Source organism: Leptonychotes weddellii, chromosome 5, assembly GCF_054177405.1.
Source record: "Leptonychotes weddellii isolate Sample4059 chromosome 5, ASM5417740v2, whole genome shotgun sequence".
Lineage (NCBI taxonomy): Eukaryota > Metazoa > Chordata > Mammalia > Carnivora > Phocidae > Leptonychotes > Leptonychotes weddellii.
The window spans coordinates 36246905-36266925 of NC_138373.1; the positions used below are offsets into that span (position 1 = coordinate 36246905).

The following is a 20021-nucleotide window of genomic DNA, read 5'->3' on the forward strand; positions in this document are numbered from 1 at the left end:
AAGAACACTTGGGTCATATTCTAGGATAGACCATATTTTAGGCCACAAATTAAGTCTCAATAGATTTAAAAAGATAGATACCATATGAAGTATCTTCTCCAACCACAACAGGATGAAGTTAGGAATTGGTAACAGAAGGAAAACTGGAAAACCCACAATTAAAAAAATGCACTCTTAAATAACCACAAGGAAAATCATAAAATACTTAGACACAAATGCAAATGAAAATACAACATACCAAAGCTTACAGGACACAGCAAAAGCAATGTTAATGCAGAAATTTATATAAACAGGTTAAAAACAAGACAGATCTCACATCAACAACCTAACTTCACAACTTAAGGAATGAGAGACAGAAGAACAGACTAAACCCAAAGCTAGCAAAAGGAAGGAAATAATAAAGATTAGAACGGAGGTAAGCAAATAGAGAGTGGAGAAGTAGTAGAGATAATCAATAAAAGCAAAAGTTGGTTCTTTGAAATAATCAACAAAACAGACAAACCTTTAGCTAGATGGACTAAGAAAAAAGGAAGAAACACTCAAATTACTAAAATCTGAAATGAAAGTTGGGACATTTAATATAGATTCTACAGAAATGAAATTAATTATAAGAGAGTACTATGAACAACTGTACACCAACACACTGTACAACCAATATGAAATGGAGAAATTGCATTTCATGGAAACTGAAACACAAATTATCAAGCAGGAACACAAAACTTACAAAGACTAAATCATGAAGAATAAAAAGTCTGAATAAACTTACAAACAGTAAGATCAAATCAGTAAAGAAGATTTCCCAACAAAGAAAAGCCCTACACCTGATGACTTCACTGCTAAAATGAACGAAACATTTAAAAATAAACTAATACCAGAGCACCTGGGTGGCTCAGACGGTTGAGCATCTGACTCTTGATTTCAGCTCAGGTCATGATCTCAGGGTTGTGAGATCAAGCCCCAAGTCAGGCTCCATCCTCAGTGGGGAGTCTGCTTGGGATTCTCTTTCTCCCTCTTCCTCTGCCCTTCCCCCCAATATGCACACATACTCTCTCTCTAAAATAAATAAAATTTTTTTTTAAAGATGAACTAATACCAGTCCTTCTCAAACTTTTCCAAAAAACTGAAGAGAAAGGAACACTTAATTCATTCTGTGAGGTCAGCATAACCCTGATACCAAAGCCAAAGACACTATAAAAACAGAAGACTACAGACCAATATCCCTGCTGAACACTGATGCAAAAATCCTCAACAAAGTACTAACCCAATTTGGTAGCATATTAAAAGGCTTCTATGTCAGTGGGATTTATTCCTGGAAGGGAATGTTGGCTCTACATATGAAAAATCAATCAATAGGGGAACCTGGCTGGCTCAGTTGGAGAAGCATGTGACTCCTGAACTCAGGGTTGTGAGTTTGAGCCCCATATTGGGTGTAAAGATAACTTAAAAATAAAATCTTTAAAAAAATCAATCAATATATCACATTAAAAGAATGAGGGGAAAAAACCCATATGACATCTCAATTGATGTAAAAAAAAAAAAGCATCTGATAAAATTCAACAACCTTTTATGATAAAAACACTCAATAGACTAGGAATAGAAAAAAAGGGCCTCAACATAATAAAAGCCATATATGAAGAACACAGAGAACATCATACTCAGCCATGAAAAACTCAAAGCTTTACCTCTACAATCAGGAACAAGGCACCCTTTCTAGTCAACACTGTACTAGAAGTTCTAGCCCAAGCAATTAGGTAAGAAAAATAAATACAAGGCACACAGATTGGAAAGATAGAAGTAAAATAATCTCTGTTCATAGATAAAATGAACTTATATATATATCGAAAACACAAATATTTCACACAAAAATTATTAAAAATCATAAATTCACAGTAGCAGGATAAGAAGTCAGCAAGCAAAAATCACTTGCATTTCTATACATTAAATGAAAAATCTGAAGAGGAAATTAAAACAAGTCTATTTACAATAGCATCAAAGCATAAAATGCTTAGGAATTAACTCAACCAAGGAGGTGAAAGACTTGTACAATGTAAACTATAAAATTTGCCAAAGAAATTGAAGACATAAATAAAAAAAACATATACCATATTCATAGACATCAATACTACCCTAAACAATACAGACTCAATGCAGTCTCTGGGTGTTATTTGCAACTAATGAATCATTGAACATTATACTAAAAACTAATGATGTACTATACATTGGCTAATTGAATTTAAATAAAAAAATTTCAATGGTATTTTTTGTAGAAGTAGAAAATGCATCAAAAACTTCAAACAGAATCTCAAGGAAATCTGAAAAGCCAAGACAATCTTGAAAAGAAATAGAGGACTCACACTTCCTGATTTACTACAAATATACAGTAGTCAAAACAGTGCAGTACTGGCATAAAACCAGATGCATAGATTAATAGAAGAAAATACAGAGCCCAGAACAAAAAAAAAATCCTTGCATTTATGGCCAACTGATTTTTGACAAGGGTACCAAGAGGGAAGAGACAGTCTTCTCAACAAATGGTGCTGAGAAAATTGGGTCTCTGCATGCAAAAGAATGAGGTTGGACCTTTACCTAAAACCACAGAGAAAAATGAACAATTGGGTCAAAGACAAAAATGTAAGCCCTAAGATAATACAATTCTTGGAAGAAAACATAATACAAAGCTTTATGACACCGTAATTAGGCAATGATTTCTTAGATATGACCAAAGGCATAGGCCAAAAAAAAAAGGACAAAATTGGACTGTATGAAAATTCAAAAATTTTGTGCATCAAAAGACACTATCTACAGAGTAAGAAGGCAATCCACAGAATAGGAGAAAATTCAGGGTTTAATATCCAGAATATACAGAGAATTTGTAAGACTCAACAACAACAACAACAACAAAAAAACAAGAAACTTGATTCAAAGGATTTGGATAGATATTTCTCCAAAGAAGATGTACAAATGGCCATTAATTGCATGAAAAGATGCTTAACATCACTAATCATTAGGAAAGTACAAATCAAAAAACCACAATGAGATACCACTGCACACTCATTAGAATGGCTACTATTGAAACAACAACAACAAAAAACCAGAAAACTCTAAGAGCTGACAAGGATGAGGGAAGGTGAAATGGTATGGCCACCATGGAAAACAGCATGGCAATTCCCTCCCGGGATTAAAAATGGAATGGCCATATGACCCCAAATTCCACTTCTTGGCATATACCCAGAAGACGTGAAAGCAGTGTGTTGAGAGGCTTGCACATCTTTGTTCACAGCAGCATCGCTTACAAGAGCTAACCTTGGAAGCAGCCCTACTGTTCGCTGACAGATGAACGCAAAGGCCAAACGTCAATGAAATGTTAACTTAGCCTTAAAAAGGAATTCTGAGCCCCTCGACAACATGGATGAACCCCGGGACATTACAGTACGTTTAACGAGCCAGTCACAAAAGGACAGCGCTGCAGGACTCCACCTCTATGGGGTCCCCAGAGTTGTCAAAATCCCAGAGACAGAAGGGAGATGGTGGGTGCTGGTGGAGGGGATGGGGGCTCTTGATTAACAGGTAGTAAGTTTCAGTTTCACAAGACGCGGTGAGTTATGGGGGCGGATGGTAGGGACAGCTCCACAACAGTGTGAGTGTTTTTAATGCTCCTGAACCGTATACTTAGGTCGGTTATTAAGGTGAATTTATGTTAAGTGTATTTAACAGTTAAAAAAATTGAAGAAAAAAAAAAAAGTAGAGAAAGAGAACTGAGGTAAATGACACAAACAGAGGGGTCAGACCCCGAGGGCGGGCCAAGGGCTTCCTGAGGCTACAGAAGACGTACCAGTCCCTTGACAGGGACATTGCCCGAGCCCTGAGGGTCCTCACGAGGTGAAGCACACAGCACGGCGCACCCCTGAATGACACGGGATTGTGAGCGCCGGTCCCCTTGCACACTGGTTTTTTTATAGGGCAGGACTGTAAACATTTCTTCTCTCCCTCGTGACTTTCTCAACAGGATTTTCTTTTCTCCAGCTTACTTTACTGTGAGAATACAGTATGTAATACATAGAACACACAAAATAGGTGTTAATGGATTGTTTATGTCACTGGTAAGATTTCCAGGAGGCTGTAAGTAGCTAAGTTTTGGGAGACTCAAAAGTCATACGCAGATTTTTGACTGCACAGGGGTGGGGGTGCTCCTAACCCCTCCCCCCCGAGTTGTTCAAGGGTCAACTGCAGCTCCATTCTTTGGTATGAACAAGGGTCAGTGGACAGCCAGCCAGGATGGAACCCAAGCTAAAAAGGGAAGAAACCCCAGTGCACCGAGTTTTATAACAGAGCACTGGGATTTGAGAACCAGCAAGGAAGAAAGACATGCAACTCTTTACTAGGGGCTAATGAGGCTGTGTTTACATACAAAAAAAACAGTTGGACTGTGTGGAAAGAATCGGCCAGCCTAGGTCACCATGGAAATGGTCACGCATCTTACAGTCTCAGGAAGGGCAGGGACGCACCCCTCCCACGTGCCCCTTCAAGTGCCTGCTAGAGTCCCACTCTACAGAAGAACGTCAAGGGACAGCCCCGCATGGCTCGTAACCGCACACCGTGCAGACCATGTTTCTCACCTTCACTCCAGCAAGCATCCCGGTCGTGGACACGCTGAAGTCGAGATAAGCTAGCGTGTCTGGGTTGGAAGGTTTGTAGATCTGGGCGGGCCGCTTCTTTGGCAAATCATCTGGAGCAAAACAAAGCCGTTAGCGTATCTGACCCAGTGGGAAAGCAGAGGCACACAAGAACATCTCTGGCAGGTTCGAGGACTGACCTGTGTCCAGGATGGGGGGCCACGCCCTGACGTCTACGGCCGCAGCTGCCTCCCTGGACCGTAACAACTTACAGATGAGCTGTGTTGTCATCAAGCAGGCAGAACGACTCACCTGCCGGTCAGAGAACACGCCGCTCACTACGCAGCACCCCGAGGCCATTGGCCCTCACAGCCCGCGGAGCCGGTGTCAGCCACCAGAGGCAGGACAGAGCCAGGAACTGACCACAGCACACAGAGCTCACGGACACTGTGGTCCCTGGCATTTCTGGAGCTGAGGGACACCCATGACGCACATGCTCAGAAAGGAGCACCCCAACCACCGTGCTCACGGTTAGCTCTGTCCTATAAAAGCTGCCCCGGGTACCCACTTACATGATCGCTACCTCCTAAAGGGAGTAACGGCCTCAGCCATCTTCCAACATCACCACTGAAAGAATTTGCATGTGCTGTCCCCAGACTAAGCTGTCCCTCCGCCAAGGGGAAAAACTTCTCCTAATCCTTCTAAACTTCCCCAAGCATAAGAACAATTAAAATAAATCCGTGCTTTAAAAAAGGAATGGGACATTTCTAAACCTTGAGCAAAGAAATTAAAAAAAATATATGACTTTTGGGGCACCTGGCCAGCTCAGTGAGAGGAGTGTGTGACTCTTGATCTCGGGGCCATGAGCTTGAGCCCCACATTGGTTATTTAAATAAATAAACATTAAAAACATTACATGACTTTCTCATCAGTCTGGTGCAGAAGCTCCCACTGTCTGTCCAGGTGCCGTGGGCGAGGAGCTACTTTCTCCAGGGCTCCCTAATCCCCATGCACCCACAACGCCATCCCCAGCCCACACCGGAGCTGAAACCCTACTTCCAGAACTGGAGGCTAGTTCTGCCTCCAGTTCTAGACACCTGCCCCACCGGCCTGGAGCCAGCCCCACCCTGGGCCCTGGGATCTAGGAGCCCCGGCACTCCCAGGCACGGTTACCTCCACGATCATCTTCACGGTCGGCAGCGTTGTTGCGATGTTCTGTGGGTGTGGGGGGCGGACGGTTATTGGCACACAGCCTGCGTACAGGCAGCCGTAAAACGCAGCGATGAGGTCTATTCCTAGATGGGAGAGGAGCAAAGTTCTCAGTCGACACAGTCAATCGCCATCAGCAGAGGTTCTAGCCCGGGCACGAGACCGCTGCCGATTGTCCTCCACCCGCAAGCTTTGCTAGGCTTTGGCCGTAACTTCCTGTTGGCCTGTTCCTTTAGGTACGAGGTGCCAAAGCAGCCCACAAGTTTAATTTCTGTCATTTCTCTAAGCAATTACTCAACTCTACGATGATCAGTTTAGTGAAGGGTTTAACGACTATCGATTCAATGAGCTACCTCAATACGTAAGGAGACAGATACAGATGTCTGCGAAATTTCGTCTTATTTATGCCCTCGAGTTGCACAGCATGCACCACCGTCCCCACAAGAGGCTGCAAGCAGCTGTGGCAAGCAACACAGAAGGCAGGGCCAGCAGTCAGCCGGCGCCCGTCCCGCCAGCTCTGGAGCCGGCCCCGTCCTTCACCTGGCGGGTAGACGAGAGCCACGTGGTCCCCGTCCTGCAGGTGTCCTCTCTCCATGAGCATCACGGCGATCTTCTCGGCACGTTTATGCAGCTGCACACACGTTAGCGAGCTTGCTATCGTACCCTGGGGATTGCAAGGACAAGTGGGTGAGGTGTTTTTGAACAGAACAGCTTTATCGAGACAGACTGCAGGTACCAGCCAGTTCCCTTATTTGAAATGCACACTTACGTGGATATTAGTGTGTCTGCACACCTGTCAGTTTTAGCACACTGGCCACCCCCCAGAAGACCCTGTGCCATTAGGGGTCACTTCCCTCTCCCCCCACTGGCCAAGAAGGGCAGCACTGAAGAAGCATCTAGATACACTGTGTTAACAAGAAATATTTTATTTTTTTAAAAGACTTTATTTGTCAGAGAGAGAGAGAGCACAAGCAGGGGGAGCGGCAGAGGGAGAAGCCGACTCTTCGCTGAGCAGGGAGCCCCATGTTGGACTCGATCTCAGGACCCTGAGATCATGACCTGAGCTGAAGGCAGATGCTTCACCGACTGAGCCACCCGGGCACTCTCACAAGAAATATTCTAAAAAATAATTACTTGGGGCACCCGGGTGACTCAGTTGGTGAAGTGTCTGACTCTTGATTTTGGCTCAGGTCACGATCTCAGGGTTGTGGGGTTGAGCCTCGTGTCAGGCATGGAGTCTGCCTGAGATTCTCTCTCCTTCCGCCCCTCCCCCCACTCACATGCTCCCTCTCTCAAATAAAATCTTTTTTAAAAAATAATTACTTGACCTAAAAAATAGCTCAACTTACAAAAAAAAAAGTCAACCTGGTAATTCTGGGACTTCAGTGTAATTGCCAAGGGCAGTAAGACTCAGTGGGGAATGAACAGGAAAATTATACAAATTGAAATTATTTTTAAGAAACACCACATCAAAAGTCAAAGAGGTCTAAAAACAAACAAAACAAAGCTACAGTAAAAACAAAAAACAAAAAACAAAAAACAAACAGTAAAGGGAGAAATGAACTGTCATATTCATTTTATGTAGACTTTTTAAACATGGAGAAACAAATGGAAAACACATTAAGATCAAAAAAATACCTTAAAGGCACTATTGCAACTTTGTGAGGATCTACAGTTATTTCAAAATCAAGAGTTGAAGAAAATGAAAAAATAGAAATACTGCTCTTCACGATCAAACCCTATTTTAAAGTGATTCTCAGGGTGAAGGGCCTTCCTGCAGTCACGGGCACGGCGGCCCGCAGCGTCCACATACTGAACACGGCCTGGGCATCGCGACCACGCCGTTGGCTCTGGCAGAGTGAGCCAGAGGTCCAGCGGCAGCAGGAAGAACAGCGAGACACCGCGATTTTTGGGGACTGGATGCAAATGTCACGTGTGGAGAGTCAAGTCTCAAGGGAAGAGTGGTGAGCACACTCGTGTGGAAGGAAGGTAATGCTGAGCGGACAGAAGCAACCAGACCCTGGGGTCCCTTACAGATGGGCAGTGGAGCTCTAGTGATGGAAGATGCTGGGGACACGTTAGAATTCCTGTTAACATGGCCCGTGTGTTAGAAACACCTGCTCTGGGTGGGGGGTGGGATCTGTTACCATCAGGACACAATCACCAGTGCTCCGTGTTTGCCAAAATCATCCACGAGCCAACGGACTGTTGTGTCGAGCTCCAGGAAGCAACACACTCCCCTCACCAATGTCCAAGCAGTGCCCGGGGCCGCAGGGGGCCGCCCGCAGGCTCTGACCCTTTCCCACCGGCCGGGACTGGCCTCTCCTACGGGGCACAGGGTCCGCTTACGCTTCTCTGAAGTGAATCCTCTTGTCGCACACATTTCCCTTCCTTGTCTCTCTTCTGAGGACGGTTAAAATAGGAGGCGGTGGAAGAGCCACGGCAGAGTGCGGCAAAGCTGGGTACACAGAGACCAAGGAGGCCGGAGCCCAGGGCCTCCAACACTGGACACTCCCTGAGCGTCCACTCCTGGGGACCACACCTGTTCGCCGGAACCAAAATTAACGCACTCCTTGACCCAAATGTCCTTTGAGCAGTTCAAAGTGAAGATGGGCACAGCTGATGGGGGGGCCCAGGACCAGCTCCCTCCCTGTGCTGGTGGGGACCATCCCACCCCTCCCATCCTGGGGGACAGCCAGCACCCCCCTCCTGACTGTCAGATGGGGACAGGCGGGTGGTGGTTGTGCCAGTGGACAGCGCTGGTAGAAGGGGCTCATCCTTATGTCCCTGAGGAGCTAGACCCTGCTGTTCTGTCACCGCCCTCTGGCCGCTGGTGCACCTGTCTTATCTCAGGCAGCAAGCGCTCCTGCTCTGGGCGGTTCTACTTCCAGATCTGACCTTCCCACCAGTTTTGGGAGATCCTATGCCCATCCCCCATCAAAGACCAGCTGCTCCATCAGCTCAGAACCAGCAGGCACGAGTGTGTCTGAAAAGATGTGTCAGCCCTGGGGTGTGAAATTCCCACTGATACACTTTAGAAAAGGTGAAATGTAGTTGGTACGCTGCCCTTTATCTTTAGTGACCTCTGAAATGGTTCACAATGCCGCTCGAGGCTTTTTAGCAGGAAAGCCCCCGCCACACAGCAGGCCCTGAGGGCTCATCCAGTTCTGGAGTCAGCGACTGGGCGCCTGGACACCGAAGCTGTTCCTGAGCCGCCCGGAGGGGCTGTGCTGGGACGGGGAGCGCTGGTCCACTGGCAGCCATGCCTGGCCCCAGACTCCCCTGTGGGAGCTCCCGCACGACCTCCCGCTCTAGAGAAACGCTGCCGGTGGGGGCTCTGAACGAGGGGCCACAGATGCGCGTCCCATGAAATGGCAGCCCGTGATGTTGGCCAACGGCTTCTTGGCCCCCCATCAACATCCATGGGAAACGGTGAGGTTTCCATAAAGAGAGGAGAGTCTAGTATAAACCACCTCACCAGAGAAATCAGGGCTGACTTCTAAAGGAAGTTTTGGGTGGAATCATGACAGGACCAACCCCTGTCCTGAGTCAACAAATTTCAGTGTCAAGGACTGTGAATTTAGGCACCACTTTGAAGTGTGACATGAAATTAAATAATAAATGAAAAAACACTAGGAATTAAGAAAAAGCCAAATAGGATTTATATTTTAAAATTCTAGGGGCGCCTGGGTGGCTCAGTCGTTAAGCATCTGCCTTCGGCTCAGGTCATGATCCCGGGGTCCTGGGATCGAGTCCCACATCGGGCTCCCTGCTCTGCGGGAAGCCTGCCTCTCCCTCTCCCACTCCCCCTGCTTGTGTTCCCTCTCTCGCTGTGTTTCTCTCTGTCTAATAAATAAAATCTTTAAAGAAATGAAAAAAAAAAATTCTAAAGAAGTTGCTACAAGTAAAAAAAAAAAAAAGGTTAAAAAGACTTGGCTGATGTTTCTTTAAAAAAAAAATAACAGATGGTCTTTTGTATGGAAACAAGTTCCAACTCGTAGCTTTCCATGATCTGCAATGAATTAGAGCCCCACTTCCTACTATGCATCTGACAGAACTCTTACTCCACGGAGCGCACTGGCATACTTCGAATGAACCCTGTCTACACCAAACAGGAAACTGCTCTCACTCAAGCCTTATCAAGTCGCCAAAGACACAACCAACAGCATGCCCCTTGCAGGCCGGAGGCCAGCAGGAAAATGCGGGGGGCCACATTTTGGAGTGACAATATTTTGGATCTACGGAGGTCAGCTAAACATTACTAGCACGAATTTCACCAGTTTCTGTCTTTTAAAAATACTGCTTTTAGAAAACACAGAATTATGTGTGTGGCTTGCGCTCCCCTTGTACGGGGCAGTGCTGACCTCAGAGGGTGCTTGAAGCAGAAACTGTGAATAACAACCAAGGAGATGGCGATTCTGACCCTCAGTCCCGGCCGAGCCCTTGTACGTTCTGGGGCGGGCCCCACCCATCAACTGGCTCAGGACGCAGCCACCTGCACATCCAGAGCTGTGTGCAAAGGAAAGCCAGCTGCGCAAAGCACCTTTCTCCATGCTGACCCAAAGTGGATCCACTCACGGCTCTGACCTCCTCCTCACCCCATCCAATTTCCTGTCATCTCTAACGAAGTGGGAGTCATTCCGGTGACTCGTTTTCCCCCAAAAATCCAGCGTCTAGCTACAGCAGATGGCTGTGGCCACAGGGTCAGGGATGGGAATACACATCACTCAGGCCAGAGCTGCTCAGGAGGACCCGGGGTCTGGGCATCACGCCAGGGGACCATCTGAGGGCTGTGCTCTCACGCGGGCACGCCCGTAGTTGGATGTGGTTAGAACAGCTCTGTCTTCCTCCCCTGTTGGGACAGGTCCTCTGTGAACACACCCACATGACCTCCGAGTCTGTGTGTGTGGCAGAGCTGGTCTCCTACTCCTCCGGCTGCCTGCTTATGGCTCCAGGGCATCCAGGCACAGATCCTCGCCCTCCCTTCTCAACCCTACTGCAAGGAGGACAGAATGTGGGGACTGTGCTGGGGAGGGTTGGGGGTGATGTGGACCTGCCTCTTGCTCTCTGGTGGCTTGAGTCTACAGACAACACCACATCATACCTATCACACCAGCACCACGGCAGCACCTGGGAGGCTAAGCAAAGGGCCTGAGTGCTTGAGTGATGTCCCTCCCGGGGGGGGGCAGAAGACCAGCGTCTCTCTGGGTCATCACTCTGGAGGGGACACTGGAAATCTCTGCAGGGCCACTGAGAGACCACGGAGGAAGAAAAGTCTCCAGGACAAATACCCGGAGGGCAGGGAAAGTCAGAAGAAGAGATTAAAGGGAAATTAGGATGGCACTGCAGAGCTGAGGACCACCAGCAAGGCAGCGGTGTTGGGAAGGCAGGGGAAAGTGGAGTCGTTTCTGTATTTAGGGGCTGAGGACGGAGCTAATGGAGGAAGAGGAGAAAAGCAGGGTAGGCATGCTTCAGGGGCTCGGGCAACTGCACAGATCCTCAGGAGCCCAGATGCAATGCCTCCTTAGCACCATGCGCCTGGGAGCACAGGAGAGTGAATGCAGGGAACAGGTTCCCTCCATACTGCCAGTTATGTGCTTGCCACTGCCTTTCACTCGTCTCTAATCGATTACTGTAAATGGTGAGAGGTGGCTTTGCACAGTAAGATTTTGATATTTTGCAACTCTAAATAGCCGTAACTTCCTACAATCGCACATACCCACACTTGTCAGGAAGACCTAAGGTTAAAATCTACTTGTCAGGCTTTATTTCCACAGCAAAAGAAAAGTTAAGCATATTAAGACTTCTGCATTTGATTTTTATTGTTAATACTGTTTGCGCGCATATTTAAGGTCTTATCCTTAAACTCCACTGTGGAATGATATGGATGAACTTGCTTTTCCAGCGTGAAATGTCAACATAAACCTTCAGCACGCTTGTAAAACAGAGATGACTTTCATTCGTAAGAAAGTCTGTAACGAAAGCCTCGCTTCCTGTTTACAAAAAAGTAGTTTTCTGATAAAAGTAAAGACAAAAATATCTCATAGGTCTGAACTGTCCCCCATTTTTTGGGGGAAATAGTGCCAAAAGAATTGCTAAAATCATGTGAAAAGGCAACAAATAAATGAGAAGGATGTCACATAACATTGAAGTGAAAGGAACGGAGAGGGAAGAAGAGAAAGCCACCCGAGGGCGACCATGAGATTCGCGTGCAGCGGGCCTCACCCTACAGTTGAGCAGCGTGTACAGGACGTGGTCGGGGGTGGTCTGTGCCCTCCACTGCAGGACCTCCGAGAGGAACAGGAACTGGAACAAAGCACAGCCATTAGCTTCAGGCCGTCTGAACAGACCGCGTTCACACGGACATCCTACCCTCTCAGTGCTGTTAGGGCAGCTCAGAACAGTGTGCTTTCCCACAGAGGAATAAGCACATCCCTGTCAAACAAAATTGGGAGACTAAGTCAGTGCTTATGGGGTTTTTCCTGGATGGCCTGGAAGTCCCTGCGCCTGACTTGGACGCACCAGTTACAGGGAGGTGATGCAGTGCCTGGTCAGGGACGTCTCCCGCCATCTGCCCAGGCTGGGAGAATGGCATTCCCCTTACAGACAGAGCAGCCAACACAGAAAAGCCCTTCTCCTGGGCTCCCAGAAGAGGGTACTTTCTGGGGCTGGAACAGCAGAATCAGATCAACCCTGTTCTTAAAACAGGCTCTCTTCTATTTGCTGTTTTCAGAAGGGTCATTGCCTGAGGTCATTCGACAGCATTGCCAAGCACACAGATCGTGTGCATCACACGGACTCGGTCTATAGCAAAAAAGAGGTCAGCGCCATCTCATGTCCGGTCATAGGAAACACCCAGGTATATCCCTCAATCTATTTTATTAATAGAAATGTACTCTGAGGTGGGATCATGGTGATCCAGTGCTTTCAATGTATGCGATTCTACTTGTTACCAAAGTAGCAATATTTTAAATGGTTGATTTTGTGACATGTCCTGGTAGCTCACACAGACTGGGGTCATCATTTGGAGACTCATCAGAGTCCTCAAGTCTGAGTGGTTGTAACGGGGAGACAAGCTGAGTGATGTGTACGGTGGGTGTGGCCCCAGATTTCTCCTCCAGCCCCTAAGGATGTGTTGAGGATGCCTGGTTCCCCAACCTGGGTTTTGAATTTATGTTTTCTTGTGTCCCAACAATTACAAGACTAAAGCCTTGCACCCAGGTTGCCGTTGAGGCCATCTGGGCATGAAATCAGGGCTGGTAGGAAGAGGAGAAACAAGAACCACAGAACGCCAGGACGAGACAGGCATCCAGAGACGCTGGCCCCAGGCCTCCGCTTGGGCGTCTGTGCACCCCCAACAGACACATCTTCCTTGTGAGATGACACGGTATGTCTGCTGGACCAAGAGGCCAATGATACACAGGGGACCGGCAGCCAGTGATGCAGTAGCCTGTGGGCATGGGGCTTAGAGAGCAGCCCGGCCTCACGCTCACCTTGCGGGCTTGGTCATTGTCTTCGATCTGGCCCAGGTCTCTGCCACTGGCCTGTGCGATCCTCTTCCCAGACACCAGGTTCCCCACCATCACAGAGGCAGGGCCGATTTCTGGAAAGAACACGAGGAAACAGGTGAACTGACAACAGGACCTCCCACCGTGGTGCAGCGCTCGCCCTGGGGAAACCCTTCCAAAGGCCAGGCTCTGAGAAAGTCTTATCAGAACAGGGTTTCCAAGGTGTCCCAACATGAGAACAATGGCAAACTCGACCAGGTCTCGATTACAGGTCAGAAACAAGGCTTTCGCCAAATCCCGCTGCCGCTGTTCTCCGGTTGGAGGGATGCTGGGCTCTATCCACGTTCGTGTCTGTGGGAAGTAACTCGGAAGACCGACAAGGATTAACACAGACAGACGCGCCTCACTGCCGAGCCGTCAGGGCTCCGGACCATGTGTGCTGCTGGCCGGGGTCGCAGCGGCGGCCGTCCGAGTGGCCATGGACACAAAGTACCGCTCGGGTTTTATAAATACGTCCTGTAACATTAGGAGGAGCACTGCAGAAGGCCCAAACACAGCCACTGTGCATCTCACCGACGGCACGCTCTGGGCTCTCAGCCGGGCCCACGGAGAGGCAGACGACGGAGCCAAGAGGCTCCCATTCCAAGTTCCTTGTACACCATTACGGACTCGGTTACCAACGCTCTTTTCACAGGAGAAAGGCAGATAGAATCTACCCTGATAGCTTTCTTTTCTTTTTCAATGAAAGAAACAAGTTTCTTAAAGAACTGCAGAGACTCTTTCAAAATTTCTAACTACAAGGAACCCTAGGGACCCTCTAGGCTTCACTGTGTTGTCACCACACACACATATACACGGATTGAAGAGGACAGGGTTCGCTGTTCTGGGAGACCGTGCCATTGGGGGAGTGGGCGTGAGACTGAGGCAAGGAGGGGAGGCAGGGAGGGAGCGTAAAGAAGGCAGTAGAAATAACCAAGATGCCAGGAACTGCTGAGTAAAATTCTTATTAAACCTTTACCAAAGGTTGACTCACAGGTTTCAAATTGGGGCATTTGGTGCACTGTGTTATTGCACACAAAGAGCTGTCTCTCAGCAGCTCAGAAAGCTTTAGACGCGGGCTGAGGGGTGGGGCCAGCGGCCGCCAGGCCCCCCCGGGCTCCAGCACACCCTGGCAAGATGAGCAGGGGCAGGGCTGACACCCCCAGGGGACTGTCCAGGGGGAGCAGGCCCCGTTCTTCTCTGCACACACGTGGCCACCCGGACCTGGGCGGCCATAAACTATGCAACATCACAGCGATGCAGGCGAAGGCCGGGGGCTTCCAGGCAGGGCTGAAATCTGGAGACCAGCCCAGGATGCAGATTTCCGGGCCCCTGCCCACGGGCTTCTTCACGTTAGGCAGTCTCTAGGAGCCCTGATACTGGCTTCCGTGTCGTCACAGAACGTGCCTTATATACTCTGCTCCATTATGTCTGAATTGCCGTGTGAACTTTCTTCTCTTAGCTCATAATAAATTCTGAAGGAGGGATAGTGTTTTCATATTTAACAAAGCGAGAGGAAAACGCGGCAGCGTGGTTCATGTGCACTGAACGTGGCTGCCGTGTGGATGGAGCCAGGGCTCGCCTGGGACCCCGCCAATGAGCCCTTCATTTCCTGGCTTGGGGTCTGTGGGTGAAGCGTCCTGAGGTTCTCTTTGGTGACCGAGGTGGACAGGACAGTTCTGGGAAGCCACTCTGGCCTAAAGTGACTTAAAGTATTCTTGGTAATTTTTTAAGAATTCACGTGAGGGTAGAAGCACTCTTCTAAGGTGCTAGCAGGTGGTCCCTCCTTCCTCGATGTTTGTCTCTGCTAGAGTTGTCTGGATGTGAAGCTCGGACCTTACATGTCTCTCCCCCACGTGGACTTAAGAATGATCTTTTTCCAAACATTGCTGGGAGACAGGTGCTTTCCTGTGGTATTATTTACAAAATCTGCTCCCCCCTACCAAGAACCGAGGGTCTCCCTGTCTTGCCGAATGAGGTGGATGGACGTGCAAGACACCCTTACACTCACTGCATCCTGATTTTGAACCCTGGAGCAGGGCTCCTCCTGGTGGATGCAGAACTCAGCGGCTGCCCCTCCCTGTTCCCCTCCTGTGGCTCCCATAGGATGTATCCCAGGGGCTCTTAACCCCGGGTGGTTTTCTCAATGTTTGTAATATTGTTGCAGGCCTGACTGATGGGTTAAAGGTCTTAAAGGTCTTTTAACATTTGTGCTTAGTTAAGAAACTCACATACACAGTGTCCTTAGTTGAGCAAATATGAATCCATCCAGTAAAAGAGTCAATTAGGGTGTCTACAAATTATCTACATTTTAGGGGCTCTGTTTGAAACCTCCAGCAACACCCTCATGGAAAAATGGCCTTACTAAATGTCTGCTTTGGCTCCAAGGAGTACTTGTTCCCAGTCGTGTCTATTCCAAGGGAGCCTTAGAAATCACCTGGTCCAACTCCCTCATTGCACTTAGGGAAACTGAGGCTTTGGGGAAATACCACCTGTCTGAGGTCCATTACAGGTCATCAGCTGAGGGAGGAAAATGGACCAGCACCTCACAGCTGCCATGAGTATTTGTTAAAAACAGCTTTTTTCAGACAGAGAGTTATATAACTTTTCAATATTTAACAAAAACAGATAGGACACCTAATATCATTCTTAAAAAACTGTTTCCTTAAATCAATCGCACAAAGCTTCATTCACCCTGTTGCCGCTGCAATATGCAAGCAGGCCTGCCCTCCCGGCGCATCTGTCTGTGCTTGCTCAAAGGAACAAGGCTGTCCTCGGGCGCCCTGATGCTGCCCTCCGAGCAGAGTGCCTGGGCCTTTTCACTCAGCCCGGTTCTTCTTGTTGAGGATTCCTGACATCTGGCAGGTACACTGAGCCTGGCAGCCCTGGAATCGTATCATGCATTTGCCAATGAGCCCCCACCGTAAATATCTGTCCTGAATTCACAAACTGTGATCCACAGGATTCACGTGAGCTTCTCTGCCCCTGGGACCACTGGTGGTCAGGCCCCAGGGCCGCAGTGTATGATGGTGAGTGAAGGTGATCAGGGGATGGGGAGAGGGCAGTCACCTCTGATTGTGCATAAGGACACCCTGAGGAGCCACCACGATCCATTCCATGCGGACACACACACACCCAGATGGAGCGATTGCTCTCCCCTTCCCATGGCTGTTTATGCCCCAAAATAACGGGAGACTGAAGACGTGACTCTTCATCCTTTCGATATGCCTGCAGAAGGACAATGCTTTGTGTTTTATGGGGGGCTCGCCACTGAATTTAAAGAAATGGACACTTGGTCAGCTGTAACTTTACAGTGTCCTGCAAGGATATAAACCAACGACTGAGAAGAAAGAGAAAAAGGGAAGGTATTAGTTACGGGAATCTGGAATGTAAGGAAACCAGGGACAGCACAGAAATCGGATTAAAACCACAGTGCTAATGTGCCCAGAAAGCAGACAGTGACTGTAGTGTGTCCCGGAGAATCCACTCCTCACGGGAGGAGAGAACAAAATGCTGCCCCATCTAGTTACCACGTGACTGTCTGCATCACAGGGAGTCACAGCAAGGGATGTAGGCCGACACCTGCTCAACGCGAGGGGTGACTTTCCTCCTGTAGCATCAGCATCCTCACCTCAACCACAAAGGACCAGCCACCCTCTCCTCCAATCTCACTTACGGGGCGTGGGCCTCAGTCCCTGCATTTACCACCAAGTGGGCTGAGCCCGTGGTGACCCAACCTCCTCTAGCTGACTCCATAAACTCTGCCCCGCAGCCACGCTGAGCTGGGTGGGACACACGGCTGCTGGGTCAATCCCTGAACCTGTCGCATGTGAAATGGGGACAGAAGAGTGCCCACCACACAGCCTCCGTGAGAAGAGAGGAGTTCATACGTACAACACAGGCAAACCGTGGTTGTGCCAGGAGCTCCCGCTACTGTTCTAGAACACAGCCTGAGTGTGCGCCCCTGCTGCCCGCACCCAGCCACCCCTGCGCACCCCCACCACCCCCACGCACCCCCCCGGGGTGCCCTGGGATTCCCCATCAGCGCGCTGCCAGAAGAGCTGCGTCTTCACCTTCCACAGTCTTGTGATCAATTCCTTTTCACTGTTAAGTGTGTGCAACCCTGAGAAGCACGATCGATTAGTTGCTAGGAAGACAAAGTCAGATAATGGATAATGACATATCCCCAAACCACAAGGTGCTAGACACACATTCGCTCTTAGAACAATGTCACACATACATCTGTAGAATTCCTCACATGCTCCAAGCAGCTTTCCCACACCTTAGCTGCTCCGACTCCTAAATCAGCCACGTGAAACAGGTGTCATTCTAATGTTTGCGCAAGTAAACCGAGGCTGCGAGGTTCTGTGCCTGGAAGAAGGCCCCCCGGCCAGACCAAGGGTTGGTGCTCCCACCGGGGAGGCGGGGGCTCCTTCCCGATGTTCCCCACCTGCCCGGCTCCCCGCACACAGCGCAGTCCCAGCAGAGCCTTGCACTGCACCCTCTGGCGGGGCAGGGTCATGCCCTGGGAGCGTGCAGACCAGGAAAGGAAGAGGGCTGAACACCCCGGACAGGCATAGCGCCTGCTCGCATGGCGCCCACAGCACCCAGTTCCCGAGAGCCACTCAGCCTCCGGCCCACGAGTCCTACCTGGTTGCTTCTGTCGAGGTTTAGGCAAGTTTGTGACACAGGTATGGGGGCACATCAGGACGTTGCAGGGGTGAAGTGAGCCCTCCAGGAAGAGCTGCTTCGTTTCTGACAAGTGGATCCCACCGAGTGGGGTTTTGGGGAGGGTGTTTGCTGGAACCAAGGCTAGGCAATAAACCCCGACTTGATGTATGCTGTCAATCGCCTGGAAAGTCACAGGAGAGGGAACCACGTCAGGACAGGTGTTACAGATGGACACGAAGCAAATGTCCCGACTGAGTAGAGTACAGTCTATAACACGCGAGTGGGGTGCAGATGCCAAGAGAAGGGCTCTCTCTCCAAACCCAGCCAAACTGAATAATCTTATGTGGGATTTGTGGAATACCACACACACACTAGGAAAGGAAATTTGGAGCAAGAAAATACACTCTCAAGATCAGAAGAAAAAACATTACTTGTGACATCTCCAAGTAAATAGGGGGAGCCAGCTTCGCAGACCCCGATCCCTAACCTTGGTCTGCTTAGTTACTGTCCAAGCATGCAATGATAAGTTTCCCAGTTGATACAATTTCTGATCCAGTGGGGTGACGGTCAGGGAGCAGGAAACCACAGTTGTTGAGGGCCGGCCACATCCTAACAGATGGTTAAGGGAAGCTGGCACGAAAGGAGGAGTGGGACTCCCGGGCAGGTGAAGAGCTACCTGGAGCACCCTGCTCATCCACTGGAAGCTGTCCTCCTCCGTGGAGTCCGGCCTCTGCTCGGCCACAATCACGATCCTCTCGTCATGCAGGACGGTCACTGAGAACACGGCTATCCTGTGGGGACGGGAAGGGTACAGCGCAGTGGGCACACGCTGCAGATTGCCGGGAAGTATCGTTCTGCAATCAGGAGCTTATAGCCACTGCTCCAGAACGGGAACCGGGCGAGGAGCAGCCCAGCATCTCCCACCGGGGCTGCCTGCAGCTGATGGTGCCCACGCCGCAGGGCGGGCAGAGAAGCCGGGCCTGCTGAGATCCAGGAAGCCCTACAACCCCCGTCTTGAGTTTGCACCTGCGAGGTCGTATTCTCCACATCAGTAGGGACGTTCTGTTTGGGACGAGTGGGTTTCTGCCGGACGAGCCTGTCTCTCTCGGTAAAGGCGGCATCGTGGGGTTTGGACCCCCATGCCCCTCCTCACACAGAGGCTGCACCTCAACGTGAGTTCTGTCTGTAACACCCAAGTGTCTACTGCTTCTCCGCGCATCAGTCTGACAAGCTGAAATAAGACTCTAAACAGTTCATGACTTCCTTCAAACTAAGCCAAAAACTCAGGAGCTAGCATCACTGATTTAATATGTACTGTGCAAGCGGGCAAGGGAGGGGTGCGTCAGGGAGGGGATGCCGCAGGACTCCGTTTTCCCGCACAATCTGTTGCTCGACTGTTATCTTTCTGTCTTTTGAGATGATCTGCACCAAGATGAATATTTGGCTCTTTCCTTTGTGTATTTACTTTAAAAATAAGCTTTTTAAATAAGTATTTTTACTTAACATAGAGGGGAAGTGATGAAAACATATGTATGGAGCTCAGGAAATTTCTGTAGAACTGGACATTCAGAACTAGTTGGAATATCAGAGGTCATGGAGTCCCACCAGCTTAAGGAATTTGTGCAATTGTATATAAAAAGCGCGGTGTGCAAACCACCGAGTGCTGAATTCACAGAGGGCACACCCACCTTCCTCTGTAGACGAATTTCATGGGCTCCACGGCCAGTGCCGTGGCAACGATATCATCTGCATTGTGTCTGCGTCCACTGACCACCATGAGCCCGTCCATCTTGCCCACCACGAAGACGAGCCCCCCAGGGCCGACGAAGCCCAGCAGGCCTGTCCTTACGAAGGGGTACTCACTGACAGGGGCCCCCGAGCTCGTCACGGGAAATACCTGCAGACACACGAGCTGTGAGTGCCGGGGGGTGGTGCTCAGCCCACCTTCATCCTCCCCTGGAGCCGACCGGACCACGTTAGT

At 49.2% G+C, this 20021-nt stretch overlaps 1 protein-coding gene across 1 annotated transcript in view; it reads right to left on the minus strand.

The window, feature by feature from the left end:
* The window catches only part of DIP2C (DIP2 acetate--CoA ligase C (putative)), a 356092-nt gene that overhangs the window by 60389 nt on the left and 275682 nt on the right, over window positions 1-20021 (minus strand). The window contains exons 16-24 of the mRNA XM_081818894.1: window positions 19729-19937; window positions 18717-18831; window positions 18020-18221; window positions 13316-13425; window positions 12048-12128; window positions 6363-6486; window positions 5787-5908; window positions 4814-4925; window positions 4617-4726 (exon numbers count right to left, since the gene is read on the minus strand). Of these exons, the coding sequence (XP_081675020.1) occupies window positions 4617-4726; window positions 4814-4925; window positions 5787-5908; window positions 6363-6486; window positions 12048-12128; window positions 13316-13425; window positions 18020-18221; window positions 18717-18831; window positions 19729-19937 (1185 nt within the window). The remainder of the gene's footprint in view (window positions 1-4616; window positions 4727-4813; window positions 4926-5786; window positions 5909-6362; window positions 6487-12047; window positions 12129-13315; window positions 13426-18019; window positions 18222-18716; window positions 18832-19728; window positions 19938-20021) is intronic.